General features: G+C 43.4%; 1 protein-coding gene across 10 annotated transcripts in view; it reads right to left on the minus strand.

Annotated features, from left to right (window-relative positions):
* MAGI2 (membrane associated guanylate kinase, WW and PDZ domain containing 2) overlaps positions 1-19500 on the minus strand; it is an 838547-nt gene that overhangs the window by 285173 nt on the left and 533874 nt on the right. For all 10 annotated transcript variants that reach the window (XM_083183055.1, XM_083183056.1, XM_083183054.1 and 7 more), the window contains 2 exons: positions 16877-17092; positions 9254-9464 (listed from right to left, as the gene is read on the minus strand). In XM_083183055.1, coding sequence (XP_083039181.1) covers positions 9254-9464; positions 16877-17092 — 427 coding nt within the window. The remainder of the gene's footprint in view (positions 1-9253; positions 9465-16876; positions 17093-19500) is intronic.

The raw sequence follows: 19500 nt of genomic DNA on the forward strand, positions 1-19500 counted from the left end.
TGCCATCATGCCCCATGGGATCTTCAAACCTGATGGTAATGGGCAGCCAAAATCAATCAATCTATGCAACATGGTAGGAATGACAGATTCCGGAAATCTCTATCTTTCAGGACAATGGTCTCCACAACCCCCTTGGCTAACAAAGCCACTGCTTCCAGTGAATGACCCCAGCAGGAGGAAGTCTGAATTTGGTGGGAGAGGCCATGTGTCATCCTTGGGTAGCTGATGATTGCATCTTGATGTCATGAAATCTACCCAAGTTCTTATCCAGCAACTCAACAGGGTTTGAAAAATGTCTGGTGTAGAGCTCACGCCCCAGGACGTAGGTTCTGTTCCCTTAAAGTTGTCTTTCCAATCGTTCCCCCTGGGTATTAACACTGCGGATAGAATGATTTGATGTATTTGGGAGCTCTCTAATGGCTTGGCAGCTGCATGTGCCTCCTTGCCGGTTGATTGACTATGCAACACCAATTGTGTATGAGGGGAACCTCAATGGATGATTCCTTAACCTGTCTTTCGCAGTAAGCTCCAGTACATTTATTGGCACTAAGCCCTCTGAGAATGTCCATATACCGTGGACCTGGACCTCCATGCCTCACCAGTTCAGACTCACATCCATGGTCCAGAGACTCTAATCCTATAACGCAAATCTTCTGCCTTAAAAGAAGATGTCTGAATTGGGTACACTACAGGAGAGACACTATGGTCTGAGAGGAAAGATGTAAAAATCGATCAAGGAAGGTATAGGAAGAGATAGGAACCAGACCATTAATACAGTATATCCATCTGGAATGGTCTGGAACTAAACCATCCCAGTTCCCACCATCATCCCCAACAAATGGTTGCACAGATGTATGGATACCCGTGTTGGTCTAAAAATGTGTCTGACTGATTGTCAAACATCTTCGACCTTGTCCTCTGGAAGGAAGACTCCCCTCAATACTGTGTCCAGAATAAGACCCAGAATCTGGATATGTCGTCAGAAGGGAGAGTAGGTTTCGCAATCTTCTCCTTCCAGCCATGTCTAATTATCATCTGGTAAGGTATGATTGAGGAGAAGTGCACTGGAAAGTGCATATATAAAAAGGATCATTATAATCCCTTTACTGGATGGCCTTGTGTTCTTGGTAGTGCAGTCATCACTGTTAATACCTGGGTGAAGCCTCTGGGGAATGAGACCATACAAAAGGCAGTGCCTGACCATACAAAAGGCAGTGCCTGACTTGGAAATTATCCTCACCAATCGCAAAGCGTAGGTAAGCTTGGTGAGGTTCCCATATGGGAATGTCAAGATAGGTGTCCTTGATATCCAAGGCTATCTTTATTTATTTGGCTTGAGAGGCTATTTCTGAATGAATAGACTCCATCTGAACTGGTGAAGTGTGATATATTGATTGAGGAACAGTAAGTTAGGACTGGCAGGACTGACCCGTGTGTGAAACCACAAAAAGATCTGAAGACCTCTTCCCGGAACCACTACATGAAAAGTCAGCAGAGAATGGATTGCTTTCCACAAAACTGTTTGTTTGTGTTGAAAAATCAGAAGTCCCACTGTGAAAAAAGGATTTGGCGCCATCACAAAAAGTCCAGGCAGTATCCCGATGTCACAACCTGACAAAGTCAATAGATTGTGCCTGTGGTGTCCCACTGTCAACGGAAATGGAACCAGGAGGCACCAACTTGCTGAGATCCCAGTTGGGATGGGAGACCTTCATGCCATGGAGGTGGCTTGTACTCCTGATGGTATGCTGTAGCCATGTGTGTGGCCTTTGCCACCTCCAGGGTGTACTAAACCTCCTCTGCTATGGCCTCAAAAGGACTGATGAGGCTGAAAAGATCTGCTACCAGTGGCCTGAGTAATCCACTTACCCATCTCAATGGTCAAATTCCTGGAAGAGATATGGCTGAGGTCTTTGGTGGCCTCCCTTTAAAATAAAGCTGATTCCATTATGCGCTTGGCTAGTAAAGAGAGATCTGTCTGTGGCGTACTGATATTTAAGCCATCAACCAACTGTTCAGCCCATTTGGCTATGGCCATGTTGACCCATGCTGACTCATTTTTAGACTGCCTTTGTGCACCTGCCTCCTTATAAATGGATTCAAGTGTACAGTCTGAAAAAAACTTTCAAAAGAGATGATCCCGGTACTGACAGTGTCATTTACTGGGACAAGGTGTGCACCATACCCACGGGACACCTGAAAATGGTTTTCTGGCTGCTTACAGGCAGTCGCAAACTGACACCATTAAATTCTCTATGGACCTGGATAGGCCCGATGCCCATACAGGTTCAGATCTGTGGGCCTTGCCAAAGCAAAGGATAAGTTAGCCATTGTCGCCACCAAGAGTGTAGCCCATGGTGGAGTAGCTGATGGTTCCCCAAACCCTGCAGACACAGGGTTAGAGCAAGTGTCACATAAGGTAGCCTTGCTGTCAAGGTTTTGAGCACACTGTACAAAGGAATAATAGCTAATAATATGAGACAGGGAGAGTGAGAGAGACCAGAGAGTGAAATTACAGCAGAAGGGAGGAGCCAACAACCCCCTGAATAAAATAATGGAACCCATTTCCAACCAACTCATACCCCACACCACCTTTGTGTTAAGATATTCCCAGACAGTGGCCTGCCCCTTGGCCCACCCATTGACCCGCCTTATGTTTTTTTTAACATTTGCTTCAATTCTATTCTTGTATTTGCACACAGTAATGCCACTTACATGTGTTACACACTGTGATGCCCATTCCACACACCGTGATGCCCTTTACCCAGTAAGCCACACATTGTGATGCCATTACACATTATGCAACAAATTGCCACACACCGTAATGGCTATTACATATTATGCCACATTAGTGCTGCTTATCTACATGTTCATTGCTAAGGGTTTCTTGCTCGATGCCAGGGCCTTCATGCTCGATGCCATGGGCAAATCTAGTACCAGCTTGAGGTACAGCAGTCAATCAGAAGAGTCAATCAGGAGCCACCACTGCTGCTCCAGATTGGCTGGCCGCAAGTTCCAATAGGCTCACGAGCCAGCATGAAATTTGAAATAGTTGCAAACCTGGTCATCAGACCGGCTAGCTCTCCCTGCAGTGTGCACACACAGCGTGTGTCTCTCTCAGTGCGGCTCAGCGTTAGTGGCTGCAGAGAGTAAGTAAGTGGCAGTATGGCTGCCGGATGCTGCCTGTTCCCAGACTTTATATAGTCTGGGAATGTCACATGTCTGGACTCCGGACACCAGGCTTAATTACCAGACTGTCCGGAGTAATCAGGTAACCCTAGAGAAAAGCCTCTGTAGTTCTTATTGGTCTCACTCAAAACACAAGCTGTGCTCTGCCTTTTGTGGAGAGGAACAGTGCAATGAAACCCTACTTTATCTGAAGCAGCCCATGCCTAGGCTCAGCTGAGGCTCTGTCCCTCCCCTCCTCTTCGTCCTTAATGATGCACACTTCCACACTTCATTGACCCCCTGTCACGTTGTTGACTACTGTCATGCTGCAGCATGACCGTTGCTCCTTGACATCCCGGAATCGGCAAGAATATATGAATTAAACGGTAATGGCTTCTGGTTTATAGCCCTGCAGCTACAGGGTGAGCACACTTTTTCTGCAGGTAAGCAGTGAATGATGGAGTGTACACACTAGATGATATTGTTCACAATATAGCTCAGAAAGCCCTTTGAGTATGGGGCTATACAGGAGACATGGGAAGTTCAGGGTGCCGGTCGGCCGCTCACCCCCCAGTAGCAGGGTTAGATGTCTAGCAAATGGGAGCGAGGGTTAGAGGGAGGACAGAAGAACCCCACAGTGCATACAGTCTGCATACTCAGATATGAAGACACCTTTGGTAGCCTTCATCGTCAGTGTGGGTATGACAGCCTCCTTCATGAGGGGCTGCAAGTACCCTTAGAGTTAGGGCAGGGACTTTTGAGATAAATCCTGACCAACTTCATAAAAATCAGAGACACTTGAAACCCGGACCACTACTCTTGTAATCAGTGGGGGAAGGGTGCTGTATAAAGAGAATGAGATCAAATGATAGAAATTAAAGGAAAGGAAAATACCTGGAAGTTGGAGCTAGCTCCAACATGACCAGCTCCCTAGGGACCATTTTTCTAACTGGGAATGATGGGTAGTAGATGGGAGGAGCCTTACACCTAAAAAAATAGTTTGTACCCAGCCCCCACTAAACACACCTCTATACCCAGTTTAAAGTACTCCAGTGGCCCCTGCAGTATGAAAGAAAATGGTTTATAGGAGAAGATGCGTACACACTAGATCAGGGGACCTCAAACTATTTTGCTCTGGGACCCCAACAAACAAAAATAATTACAGGACCACAGTAAGTTACTGCAGAAGTCATCACATCACAGGTGTAGTCAGCAGGCAGAGCATACTGTACATGGCAGTATTGTGGAGGCACAACATGATGGGAGGAGCCTGAAGTAACACAATTCAACAGATATTTCAGACTCCTTGAATTACTGAATTAGAAAAGTCATCAGCCTGATGGTCAGCAACATGGAGTCACGACCCCATGCTGGGAATGCCAGGACATGCTTTGGGGTCAGGACCCAAAGTTTGAGAAATACTGCACTAGATGAATTAAATATATGTTGTTGTTGATTTCCCTTGAACTGACAGACAATATAGTGCCTACACACTGAGCAATTTTACTAATAATATCATCAGTGCCCACATATAGGGCCAGAAGTGATAAAATGGGGAGTGACAAACAACACGCTCATACCTGTTATTTTTCAAACCCAGTCAGTAACATGGCAGTTAGGAGCTGATTGGCTGGTTGTTTCTTGCTCTCCATTTTATCGCTTTTTTAAGCTGGATACATCTGGCACCCAGGAGTATGGCTGACGTCAAAGATATCCCCAGACTGATCTGCATGTACAGATGAGGAAGTAGTGCGTACACACAGGATGATATACGTATCGATAAAATGCCGTTATGGGCCAGATGCACTAAGCTTCAACAGTGATAAAATGGAGAGTGCTAAAACAGCCAGCCAATCAGCTCCTACCGGTCATGTCACACACTGCGTTTGAAAAATGTCAGGTAGGAGCTGATTGGTTGGTTATCACTTTCCATTTTATCACTTTTGAAGCTTAGTGCATCTGGTTTTGTGATTTATTGTTATCATGCATATGGCTTAAAATTTCATCTAGTGTGTACGCACAATGATCATAAAGGCCCAAACTTCTTACATGGAGGTTTAAAATGATATTTCATATACTGTAGGAGCTGTTAAGTATAGAGACACATTGTTAAATTCTCACCATTAAGAAATGTCAAATTACAACTAGTTATGACTAATTATCAACTGGCACAAGTTTCAATTATAAACAAGTACATTTGCTGATGCTATGGCCCTAACAATCCATCTAGGGTACTGCAATGTCCTAAATCTTTATTACTGTCACACTAAATTAGGTATTTCTCCAAAAGAATGTCATTTCTGTATCCATCTGCTTGATGCATTTAAATGATGTATTTGCATACATTAAAATAATCTTCCTCATTGCAGAAATCCGGATAATACATTTTTTTTGGAGAGAGCCAGAAAGGAGCTGCTAGCACAGGTTACTTATCATATATGAAAGATGATATGTACCACAACAGTAAATCAGAACCATCACTCACCTAGTAAAAGAGAGAGATACAGTATAACGAGTGTCCATTTCATCCAATTATTTTATTAGCAGTGTAAATGTCCCATTAGAGCTAGGAATGCTGGGGTTGTTAGCTTCCCAAAAATACTTATGCTGCACTTCTGTTACAGAGTAAATACAGACATGTCAGGTTCCCAAGACTGTTAGGGGTATATTTACTAAAGCACGGCTTTATAGAAGTGAAGATGTTGCCCATAGCAACCAGTCAGATTGTACTTTTTTATCTAGCACCTTCTAAAAGATAATAGCTATAATTTCATTGGTTACCATGGGCAATTTCTCTACTCTAAATGAACGGATAGCAAATAATAATATAGTGGGATTTCTACTGGAAATATGTTTTTGCAGGATACCCCTAGATATATACCCCCCCCCCCCCCCAGAATTTAACATGGATGATATCAGCAGATGTATCCGATTTCTGCTGCGGTGCCCTCATACCCTACCACAAAGCAACCCTCAAAGGAGCTTGGCTCCATTACTGAAGGTCATCGGAATATGTCAATTACCTATCGTGGCCTATAGCCTACAGATGCTTAACCAGGAGCAAAGTAATAGCATAAGAATGAAGCTCTTGATGGAGGATCCATTAACATCTCTTCTCCTGCCAAAAGCTATTTACTAAATTTGCGTAAAAATATTTATTTTCAAATTGTGAATTTAGGCATTAAAAAATGCACATTGTGGTAGATACAGTATGTGCCTATGACTTCTGCTAGGTGTCTACCAATATAAAGAGTAAACATTTGACTTTACGATTTATTTTCCCAGTGAAGTGGCTGATGAGGGACGGTAATGACATGAAGTGTTGTGAATATTTTGCCATTGTTGCCCTGACAATGCTGCGTAATGCCAAATTTGCAGCATTATGATATTCCCCTGCTTCTCCTACTTGGGCATAGGTCTGAAGGAGGTCACAAAGAGAAAGCACAATGTACAGCAAAATCAGAATATAGTCACTTTATAGAATGAAAAGGATTTCTAATTTTGGGTAATTTATTTTGCTATAACAATATATGGTACTTGTGTATTTTGGCGGCGCCCCCGATGTCCGTCGTACGACGAACAGATCGCATCGCATCGCATGCCACGCACCCGATGGCATGCGATGCGACGCGATTTTGACCCCCTATACGACCAAAAATCGTATAAGCACCCTAAAGGGTGCTTTTGAGCACCCAAATGGGTGCTTACAATGTTAAATGCACCCCCACGCCACCCCCCACTATAAACGTGAACCCGAAGCGTGGCGAGCGCAGCGAGCCCGCGAGGGGCGGCGGTACGCGTCCTACGACCTTTTCATACCCCCACTATCCACGTCGGCGTGGAGTTGAGAATAGAATAGTGTGGCGAGCGCAGCGAGCCACCGAGCCCGAAGCGTGGCGAGCGCAGCGAGCCCCGCGAGGGGACGCGGATACCTTCACAGTTATACGCGTCCCCTCGCGGGCTTCACAGGTGTCCGTGGCGACGCGGACACCTGTGAAGCCCGCGAGGGGACGCGTTTACCTGTGAAGGTATCCGCGTCTGCTCGCCACGCTTCGGGCTCGGTGGCTCGCTGCGCTCGCCACACTATTCTATTCTCAACTCCACGCCGACGTGGATAGTGGGGGTATGAAAAGGTCGTAGGACGCGTACCGCCGCCCCTCGCGGGCTCGCTGCGCTCGCCACGCTTCGGGTTCACGTTTATAGTGGGGGTGCATTTAACATTGTAAGCACCCATTTGGGTGCTTAACATTGTATAAGCACCCATTAGGGTGCTTATACAATGTTTAATCGCATCGCATCGTATCGTATGGCATCCTATGCCATGTACAATGGCATACAATTTCAAAATTGTATGCCATCGTGCACTATCGTACGATATCGCGTCGCATCGCATACCATCGTATGTGTTATGGTATGCGATGCGATGGGCGCCGCCAAAATACACAAGTACCCAATATATTTCATCATACACACCAACAAAACCCAGGTTTCTAGAACTGTTGTGTCCAGAGTTAACCTTTACATGTTCATTTTATAATTTTTACAGATAATAACATAAAAGCACAGTTCCTAAGAAGTCACAGCGCACAAATCAGTACAGTACAGATATGGGGGCAGATTTATTAAGCCTGGTGAAGTGATAATGTGGCCGGTGATAATGCACCGCCACCAACCAATCAGTCCTTAACTGACATTTTCAAGCCCTCACTGTAAGGTCATGACATGCCTGACATGATAGTTAGGAGTTGATTGGCTGGTGCGTTATCACTAACCACTTTATCACTTCACCAGGCTTAATACATTTGCCCCATAATGCTGGTGTTAGAATTTTTGTGGTAACGGTGATAAACTAAGCCATACCCTAAAGGCCCATACACAAGGGGCGATTTTATGTTTATTTCTAAGTGATCTGACTAGATTGGTTTGAAATTAAGCACACATCAGCCTGTGTGTATGCCTCCAGTGGCGGTGATGTGCTGCGTGTCGCTATCGCCTGACTAGATTTTTATTGCATGCAATCTAGTCAGATCACCAGTGTTCTCACAAGAGAACACTGGCCCACAGAGCTCGCTGAGAACACATTGCTGGTGCATCGCATGTGTGCAGCGATGTCTGCTGAAGAATCTGTGCTTAAGTATATCGCTTAACAAAGGGCACCATTGCCCCATGTGTACGGGCCTTAAGACTTCATTAAAAACCCCTCCAGGGAGACCCTGACAGGAAGAAGATAAAAAAGACAAAAAAAGCACATAAGGCAAGCAAAAGGCAAAGACAGCGGTCTGACTCATTGGGCGAGATTTAATGCCGCCCGAATTTAATGGCAGTGCGAGATGTCCGCCGAACTCGGACTTTAAAAAAAAAAAGGGAATTAACTTACAAGGTAAAACCATGCCTTGTAAGTTAATTCCCCTTTGAAAAAAATCTGAGTTCAGCGGACATTTCACACTGCCGTTAAACTAGGGCAGCATTAAATCTCGCCCTGTGTTTCCAGTCTTCCCTCTTCCCTTTATTACACTGTGATGGTCATGTCTTGTCAAGTGTATATTTAAGAACAGTTAGGTCATTTTTCATCAGTCTAAGCAGAATTCAGCCTGACGGCTCAGCTAAAACATATGCATAGAAAAATTTGAGCTTTTCCATGGTCTGCTAAGTCATAGTGGTAAAAATACAAACGACAAGAGCGTAAAAATTGACCTTGGTGATTTTATTATTTAAAAGGTCTCCAAAGAGAATACCGTATACAAACTATGTTATTAACAAAGTAATCAAAGAATATAAAATCATGTATGGTGGTAATACGCCATTAAAGACTAAGAAAAACAACAACAGCCAGTGTATATCCTAATCTGTTCATTATAAGCCATCACAATAAAATAATGAGAATATTAAGCAGTATTTTCAAGTCTGTTAGCAACCATTTGCATAAGCAATTCAAATGTACAGTGACACTCCATTGTACTGTGATTTATTCTGTGACCTCCTGTAGGTTTCAAGGTCAGAGATACACTGCTATCTCCTTTCTCAAATATTTAAACAGGGAATACATTATCACTTGGATCAAGGAAAAAAATATTTATACACTTACTCAATAAAATAGACTTCTCCTTTTTCTGTGTACGCCATCTCCCAATTATCAGGCAAAAGTCCCAGCTCATCATTCTCATCGGGCTTAAGTTGTTTCTTCAGTTCCATGCTTTCCTTTGACTCATCTGGCTGGCAGTACATTGGAGCAGAGTAAGGCTGGGATGAAATTTCACCTGAGGCATCTGTACTCTTGTCTTCGTGCTCACTCGATTCTGCATAAGACATATCAATACACTTTATCACCTCTGTCCCCCAGTGTTGTTGTGAGCATTTGTACATTTAGGCCCTTATTCTGGTGGACTTGCTCGGGCGCGAATTCGCACCCTTGCGAGTCAACCAGAACCCGCCTTGTGAATGGTGGTACGCCCGCCTCCCCCTTCGCATGCCGGGTTCATGTGCCCGGAATGAGAATGGATGTTTTGCATAAACCTTAATTTGCATGCCAGGGGGAACCTCGCCCATCTTTTGATAGTCGCCGACCAATTCCAGAGAATTGGGCGGGCAGCTGACATCCGGTTAGGTCAGCTGCCCGTCCCCCGCATGTGCGTCACAAACGCATTGCGCCCATGGGAACGCCCATGAAACGTTGGGTGTTTACATATGCTAATAGCCCAAGCCAGCACACCACGCCCCTCTCCCCCCCCCCCCCCACCGCTTGAAAGGCAGGGCGCGTGCACTTGGTAAACAGATTTTGCGCCGAGTTCACATGCTCCCAGCGTATACACATGCACAGAAATGCTACTGCACATGCAGACGCAAAACATCGCTCCCCCATGCAAATTCGCTCCCGACCGAATCAACCTGAATAAGGGCCATAGAGGGAATGTTCATGGAAAATCCAAGACCAATGTATTTCCATTATGAAAAGTAAAAGAATATACATTGCACATTGATGTACAATGTCATTTAGGTCATTTAGCTCCAGGCTCCCAACGCACATAGGCCCACAGCAAGAACATCACCTGTGAAACTTGCCAGGCAGAGAATGGAGTTAATCCTCAAGAGCTGGGCTGCCTACTGTGCATAGGCCAATTGTCAGCGGATGCCGACATTGTTCTTGCAGCGTTATGGACCTGTTTGCATGGCTATCCATGAGAACAATCAGGCAGAAGGTGGTCTAGTGAGCTACTGATAACATGTATGTACAGGAGCTAGTGCCTGCGATGCAGGGCTCAATGCACATGGCTAATCTGCATGGGACAGTGGAGGCTCTCACCTCTACCATCCAGGTCAGGGTGCCAGAACCGTGAGAGAGCTGATGCAGTGTACACACTGGGACATCTCCCGTACAGCACTCATCTGTGCTGCTACCTGGGAGTCACGAGAGGACTGCTCTGCCTCAGGAAACACAGAGCAGCAATATCAGTAAACTGAACAAAGGGGCCGATTCAGACCAGATAGTTCTGGTCAGAATTTGGCCCCTTCCCTGAGGTTTCGCACTCACCGGAGGGAAGGTCGGGGCGGGCTGGAGGCAGGAGCAGGGGAACGCCCAGTATTTTATGGGTATCCCCATAAAACGATGTGCGTTTCCCTGCATAACGATACATGCTCAGGGCGGGAAGCTGACGTCACATGACATCAGCGCCTGCCCCGAATTGACTTACTTTACAGACCAAGGGATGCAGAAATCATTCGATGGTCAGCGACCATTGAATGATTTCTACTCCGTTCGACCGTATGCTTACAGAAATGCATGGATTCGTGCGGTGGGTGAGCATTTGGTCTTGTAGCATTTACCTGTTGTATAGGCTGCAAACATATGTAGAGTAGCAAACTAGTCTGAATCAGGCCCAAAGTACTAAAGCTGCTTGTAACAACTAGTTGCTCCTAATGCACATGGGAGGGAGGACACATCACATGCTGTCACTAAAGGCCCCATACACTAGGCAAAAAGGCCCCATACACTAGGCAATGCACCTGTAATTTGGGCTCTTACTACAATTGTGGTGATTAATTGCAGGAAAAGAGCCCAAATTGCAGGTGAATGAAAGCAGGTCGGATGTGATGTACGTTTGTTTCTGCAGCCTGCAATAGCATCTCTTGGAATCCTACAGGCTTGGCTGGGATCACATGCCATATATCACATGCAAAAGGTCCCGAGTGGCTTAAGGGGAGATTGCAGGTGACTTCTCCAAGAGGATAGATAGCCATAGGGTATGCAAGGGTCTTCACAGCAATGCCCCATTCCCTCATAATCAGACCCCTGCTCCACATTCAGTCACCATGAGGTATGTTGTACCTCCTGCAAGAAAGAACAGTGGGGGGGGGGGGGGGGGGGGCTGAGGGAAGAGAGTACATCTAGGCAGCTACTGCATATTACTTACATGACGATATAGTTCAAGGTTGAAATTTGTCAGTGCCTATCCCTAAGAGTGCAGAACTCTTCCATACCTCCTATTACGTACAACCCCTCTGACTCCCTATTACCATGCTGAACTACCTCTGACCCCTCCATGCCCACCGCTAACTCTCTGTACTACCCTCATGACCCACTAACACCACACTGGACTGGTAGTCCCACAGCAGGACTAAGGCTAAAATAAAAAAATAAAAAAAAACGTACCATTTACAGTAGAACTTTAACCATATACATGCATACACCATACATATACTCATCTACCTTGACACGCTGCTTAAGTGCACTTGTCCAGTAAATAAATCCATAATGGACCTCTATATAATAAATATATATATATATATATATATATATATATTTACACAGACACACACACACACACACACACACACAATGGTGGTTCAAGCGCCTTTGACTTTTTACCATATACACATGAGGTATAATATAAGAGTCCAATATCCAGTAAGACAAGGAGAAGAAAAAGTCCAATCTTGTTTTATTTGTATAAATCTTCGGTACATCGATACATATGGTATCTAATGTGAGAAAGAATCATAGTAGTAAAGGTAACTAATGAAGTAATTTTGACACCCTGTAGGATCACACTTAAACTATTTCCAACCTGGATGATGTAATGATGCCCTTTAATAGGGATTGGTAATGCATTATATTATGTTGGTATGTATATACTTACCTCTTCTCTTGAATAGCTTAATCCTACCATATTGTATTCAAATTGGAACTTATCTATATACTGTATATGTTTATGCTCTAGATACACACATCTGAGTTTCATTATGGAACTAAACCACTAAAGAACAAAATCATAAGTGACTTACTTTCAATGTTATCATAGATATGTACATTAACCTACCCCCTAATTATTTAATATGGTTATAAAAAACGTGGAACTCCTTATTAATAATTAATTGTGTGTATTTTGTAGGCCCCAAACCAATTTTTTCTAAAACTCAAGGATCAGATCTTCCTATATAAATAAAGTTTTTTTCTTCACTAGAAGATTCTTATTCTTCTTATAAAATCACACCCATAAATATGGTTCTCACCTCCATCGCCTTCTCAACTTCTTGCTTCATTCTTGGTGTTTACAATTAATCAGCACTTTTTTTAATAATTGTAAAGAATGTTTTGTATATTTTTTTTTATTGACACAATGCTTGTGTTTGTAGACAAAAATCTGTTACCCCTGATGAAGTCTTTTCAGACTAAACGCGTTGGATTTCTCTGTATCGATTGAAGATTAGTCTACCGGTCTTACTGGATATTGGACTCTTATATCTCATGTGTATATGGCAAAAAGTCACATGCACCAGAACCACTATTGTTGTATATTGTTGTCATATCCCGGCTTTCATGTAATTTAGTAGTTCTGTAAACACTATTTGTAATCAGTTAGCACGTATAGAAATACTGGGGTTGTATAGTGAGCATTTTGGACAGGCTTTGAATTATCACTGATTCACAAGTGCAAAAAAGTGCAATCATCAGCTCAAGCATTGTATATTTTTATGAGACAGATGAAGAAAACCCTGTAGTGTTCATTCTAGCACCCACCATCTTTGATGGGTTTTCAAAGATGGTGGGTGCTAGAATGAACACTACAGGGTTTGCTTAGTTCCTGTTCCATGCCTGGGGTGTCGCTGTCTGCTGTGGTGTTTCTAGCACAGGTCTGGTTTGCATATCAGTGGTGATACACAGACCACACTGTGCTAGAAGCACTACAGCAGACAGCGACACCCCAGGCAGGAAAGAGGAACTGCATGGGTTTTCAAAAGATGGCGGGTGCTAGAATGAACACTAACTCTGCAATGTCTATATTTGCGTATACCTATTATCTAAACAAAGCAAAACTGGGCTGATGGTTCAGATTGCTACACCATGGGTCACAACACCTTCAACATTCACTGTCTGCCCAAAGGCACTGGGTTGTGGTGCTATTAAAAAGATCACAGCCATGACACTCCAATAACATTTCTATGATGCCCTCAGTCTCCACCCTGAAATGCCTGTGCCTGATTCAGATCTGATCGCTGGGTTGCGAATCTTGGGAGCTCAGTGGCCAGGTATATGCAGCCCCACCAGAGTTTTACTCGCCCCTGTGCATGGCTGCGAATGCACTTGCAATCATGCACACAGGGGGAGATACATTCGCAATTTCCCCCTGTTTGTAGCTGCTGAGTAAGTCTAGACTTACTCCGAGGTGCCATGGCTGTGGAAAATTGGAGGCTGCTGCTGACATCAGTCTCTCTCCCTCCCAATGGCCGGTCGCCACCTGCTGTTTCCAGGGTACTCCCAGAAAATTCCAGCATGCCACCCACAAATAGTTGCCGGCTATCAAACACCTTGCTCAAGTGCTGTAAGCATGTTCGCAGCCCAGTGTCTGAATCAGGCGCACTGTCTCTAGTCATAGGGATGTCGTCCGCAAATGTACTCACTATGGTACATCTTTGTTCAAACATGTTCATGAAGGGTTTCCAAGTGTTTTTGATGAAGTGCTTAAACATCGGCGCAGTGTCCACCTCTGAATCAGGCCCATTAAGAAGTGTGTGCATTACCTCTCTATGGGCTTGATTCAGTTGTACTGTGCAAAATTTAGCAAAAGTTCAATCGATGGTGGTAGTCTGCTAGGTAAGGGGGGGGGGGGGAGGCACCAGGCACGGCCACCCCGCTTGTTCACAATGCTGTGAAGCCAGGCACAGGCCAGTCATGTTTAGTGCCTCAGAAGCTGTGCATCACAGTGCGGCCTGGACACGCCTGCATTTTCTGGGACACTCCCAGAAAATGCTTGTGCCCGCCGGTAAACTCTCTGTTTCCGCAACTGTCTTTTCAAAACTAGGCTATATTATTTCTAAAATAGCTTCCCGTAAAAGAGGGCTAAATTACAGGTATAACCTACGGTAATGATAGTTGTCAGCTGTATGCAATTAAGGATTTACCTCATAGCAGAATGCTTAACTAGGCTTATTGGAATATTAACTTGCAGATAACAGGATCCAGGTTAACACTGGGTTAATATAGCGGTGCATTTACTGATACAGCAGTACCAGCTGGGGTGAATACAGGTGGTGTTAATTATATAGTAGCACAATCAGTAGTGGCAGTGGTCCTTTTATAGCGAGAGTTGGAGGCAAATAATATCTGTAATGCCTCCCACTGTGCAGACCAATCTCCAGTGCAGTGAGATACTGAGGGACAAGCAGTGTCTTCATGGAGGACATTTTTTATACAAAGCCTTGGTGAGAGATAAAGTACCAGCCAACCAGCTCTTGTAAATGTTTTAACTCCATAACCATACCATGACAGTTAGGAGCAGATTGGTTGGTACTTTCTCTCTCTTTCTCAGCAGCTTAGCACATCCGCTCTTGGTTTGGAAGTCACACTGTGACATAAGAACACCTTGAGAGACCGCACTATCCTCCTATCATGAATTACCTGGGTCTGTAGAATGGAGGATGACCTAGATAATTGTCACAATGCTAGTCACCTGCTTTATAACTTATGGCAGTCCTGCAGTTGGCTTTTGATGGGGGAGGGCACAACCAGCAATATGCTTTGTCATAGTTTTGTCTCTGTCCTTTCCCCAATGCCCACACCCACCTTTCCCTTCCATATCCAAGCATTAACATTGCTTTCCTGTAGTGCTCGTGTGCAGAAAGCACAGTGAATCCTTCAACAAGAGGTGAGGCTGACGATCTGTATTAATGCTATCTGGGTGTTTACAGTGATGTTATGTGATGTCAGGGTCCCACAAGGGCTGCAGATCCGCAGGCCGCATTATACCTCTGCACCTAATCACAATAATCTTAAAACAAACAAAACTAGGAGAGTTGCGGGACTCCCAACCCTTACACAACAATTGTACCCAAGCTTTGTGATATCCACAGCAACACAGTCTGGGATAATGCTTTCCCTCTGCAATTTGTAATTGTTATTAATATTTCAATTGCACAAGTGTATCCAAACCCACGTCCACAGTCCACATTTCAGGGTCCTACTTGGCAAATAACAACAATTTATAGAGTAGCTGAGACCTAACAGACTCTGCAAAGAATCTGAGTTCTGGGTGCATTTATATGATACATTAGGTAAAGGAATTTTATATTTTACAAAAAAAAAAATATATATATGGTACAACATTTAGTTTAGAAATGTTACAAAACGTAGTGGTTACAATATAAAAGTTACAAAGAATACACATACAGGTGAGCAAAGGGGGTTAAATGCCATCCTTAACACGCAGCTAGGCCTGTCCGCAGGATAACTGTGTCAAAACCTCAGGCAATAACCCATATGTGATGGATCCCCTTTTTTTCAATGCAGAACACCAGATGCCAACACTTTTTTATGACCTAAGTATCACACCTAGCTGATGTCATCCCAGGCTCAGCTAATTGGTGGATAAAATCTACTTGGGACCTCCCATAATATGCTCTTGTGATATATAATCACCTTCACATATTTGGGAACAACTTTCTATGTGAAATGATAATCTAAGTTCTGGGGTGTCCATTTAACTCTTAGTGGTTTGAGTAGCAATATAGGATTATAAACATCACGCGCTTGTCGTGTTGTAATATGGAGAAGGTTCATAGTTGTAAAACACTGTTACTCATAAATATGTAAAATGGACCTTCCATGAGAACCAACCTCAGCAAGGTGTATTTATTTCCTACATGTGTCCTCATATCATTGCTTGAGATACTGGTAATGAAGGGCATCATAGAAAAAGTGTCTTCATCACAATGCTATGAGACTAGGATGCATCAGAAAACCGGGTACTTGTATTTATATGTTAGTTGGGTGCCCACTATAGCTAGTATGCTCATACCCCCACTATCTACAGTATGTCGGCATGGAGTGGATCTTATATAGTGTGGCAAGCGCAGCGAGCCACCGAGCTCGAAGCGTGGCAAGCGTAGCGAGCCCCGCGAGGGGAGGCGTAAAACTAAGCAAATCGCTCAGTGGGCGCCTAACATATAACCAACATATAAGTAGTGAAAACTGTGCTGATTAATTTGACATGTTTCACTAGTATATCTGTGTGCGACTGAAGTGACAATCTGCATACAATGTAGCAGCCTCCTGATGTGTCGCATTGTGTTTAGATGAAGGCACATTTTTAGCAAAACAAACACCCGGCACTGGCATAGTTGAACAGAACCTGGGTCTCACTCATGCCAGGCATCTTGTGCTGTGTGGCGTGTTGAAGCTAGACGTATATCTGCATACAAATTACAATGCACTGACCTGGTGTAACCGCTACTCCATTTCCATTTATTACAGGTCTCTCCTCTACCTCTTCCTCTGGAGGTTCTATCCCAGTCTTCTCCATGTTACTCACAGATTTATTGCGTTTGCGTTTCCCTTCAATTCTTGGAATGCCACCAGGAAAAATATGGTCTGTTGCATTTAATAAAAGTGGAGCAGGTTCAGCTGGAGGCTTTGGTGTGCCGTAGTAATTTTCTGTAAATAAAGGGAACATGTCCAGTTTGTTAGCAAAGTAACAAGGTTTTAGTGGGTATATGAAGGAATACAAAGTAACACATAATAGAGTGCAAATTATTCTGACCTCAAAAATATTAGTAATGCAATAATGGGAAAATTTAAACTAACAGCAATGCTAAAACACCATACTTTGATCTGAGGAAGCCGCTGATACTGTAGAGGAGGCGGGGAAACGAGTCATCACTTATATACCTAACTGGAATCCAAGGAAGCTCTGCCAGGAACATGCATTAAAGACAATCAAAATATACCCCCCAGCACTCCAAACAGTGTGTTATCGCTGATATTAACTCTAACAAACAGGGGATGCTACACTGCAGGATCCGGAGAGGTACCTTTTAATGTCTGTCCAGACATGATAAGGTAAGAGACTATTTTTTCACCTTAAAGAATTTTTTTTTTACTATACAGTGTACATTTATTCTAGTAACAGGATGGATCCCTAACACCTAACATAAGGCACCTTCAACAAAGGTTGTTTTTAACCAGTTAATAACTGCTCTAAGCTTGCTAGTCTGTTCATGTTCCTGTGTATTAACTGTCTATTGAATGTATATTAAATGTCTGTCTGTGAAAACCTATTTTTAATATTTTCACTGGCCAGTGATATTAATGAATTTGACTAAATAAATTCAAGTTGTTATAATTTTGTTGTGAGCGCGGTTTCTATATGTTTCTTAATCATGGGAAAAGACTAAAAAGTTCAGAGGAAAAGAAACGGAAACATAGGAGCTGAGAAGTGCTTAAAAGATATTCTGAGAAGAAGCAGAGTTCCTGACTAGAGTGTGCAGAAAAGGAACGGTTGGTGAAAAGCAAGTGCCCTGCTCAGAGAAAATTAAAGCAGGTTAAGCACCTGAAGAGTGAAAAAAATAAGGACAGAAAAGAGAAGGACCTACCTGTAAACGATTGTCAGAAATAAGTGGGAAAGCTGAAACAAATGGTGTCAGAGGCAATACTACTGTGTGATCACATCAAAAGGTAAAAACTAACACATTTCCCGTATGTACCAAGCTTCTGAATGCAATACATGCTGGAGCTTGGATACCGTGCGTAATACTGTATTTTTTTGGTATTAACCAATATAATTCTATGGGCTTCTTTCTGCAACACAAAGTGATCCAATCGGCTCCGTCACAACACCTACGGCAGCGTCCATGTCACACTGTGCATGTTCAGAAGGACTCCGGGTCATAGAAACATAGAATTTGATGGCAGATAAGAATCGCTTGGCCCATGTATTTGCCTCTGCCACCTCTGATGGGAGGCTATTCCACTTATCCACTACTCTTTATGTGAAGTAATTAATCTTCAAATTTCCCCTGAATCTTCCTCCCTCTAGTTTCAGTGCATGTCCTCATGTTCTGTTGCACCGCTTCCTGTGAATAATGTCTCCCACCTTGTTAAAACCCTTGATATATTTGAAAGTTTCTATCATGTCCCCCCTTTCCCTTCTCTGCTCTAAACTATTCATATTAAGATCTTTTAGTTTTTCCTGGTACGTTTTGTGATGTAGGCCATGCACCATTTTAGTTGCCCTTCGTTGTACACTCTCTAATGTATTTATATCCTTCTGGAGATACAGTATGGCCTCCAGAACTGAACACAGTACTAGATGAGGTCGTACCAATGACATATGCAGTGGTGTGGTGGTATTATTACTTCTTTCTACTGCTGATACCTCTCCCTATGCAACCAAGCATCTGACTTGCCTTCTTCATTGCTTTGTTACATTGCCTACCTGCCTTTAAGTCCCCTGAAATAGTGACACCTAGATCCCCCTCTTCTTCAGTAGTTTCCATTATAGTACCATTTATACTATATTTACTCTTTGGATTTTTGAGATGCAAGTGCATGATTTAGCATTTTTTTTACATTAAACTGTATGCTGCCATGCTCTTGACCATTCCTCTAATCTCCTAGATCACCAATCATTTGTTTTACCCCTCCTGGTGTGTCAACCCTGTTGCATACATTTGTGTCACCTGCAAAAAGGCACATTTTACCCTCAATTCCATTTGCAATATCACTAAATAAAGATATTAAAAAGCACTGGTCCAAGAACAGATCCCTGGGGTACCCCACTTGTAACCTTTCCCTCCTTTGACTGTACTCGGTGCACTACTACTCTCGGTTTTCTGTCCTGTAACCAAGATCTTATTCATTCAAACATCTTAGAATCCAATCCCAAGATTTCAAGTTTATTTAAATGTAGGACAGTGTCAAAAGCCTTAATAAAGTCTAGATAAGCTACAGTACATCTACAGCCCCACCTTGATCTATTACTTTAGTCACCCACTCATAAAAGTCTATAAGATTTGTTTGACATGATCTTCCCCCAGTAAACCCATGCTGTTTTGGACCCTGTA

This window comes from Crinia signifera, chromosome 4, assembly GCF_055691185.1.
Source record: "Crinia signifera chromosome 4, ASM5569118v1, whole genome shotgun sequence".
NCBI lineage: Eukaryota > Metazoa > Chordata > Amphibia > Anura > Myobatrachidae > Crinia > Crinia signifera.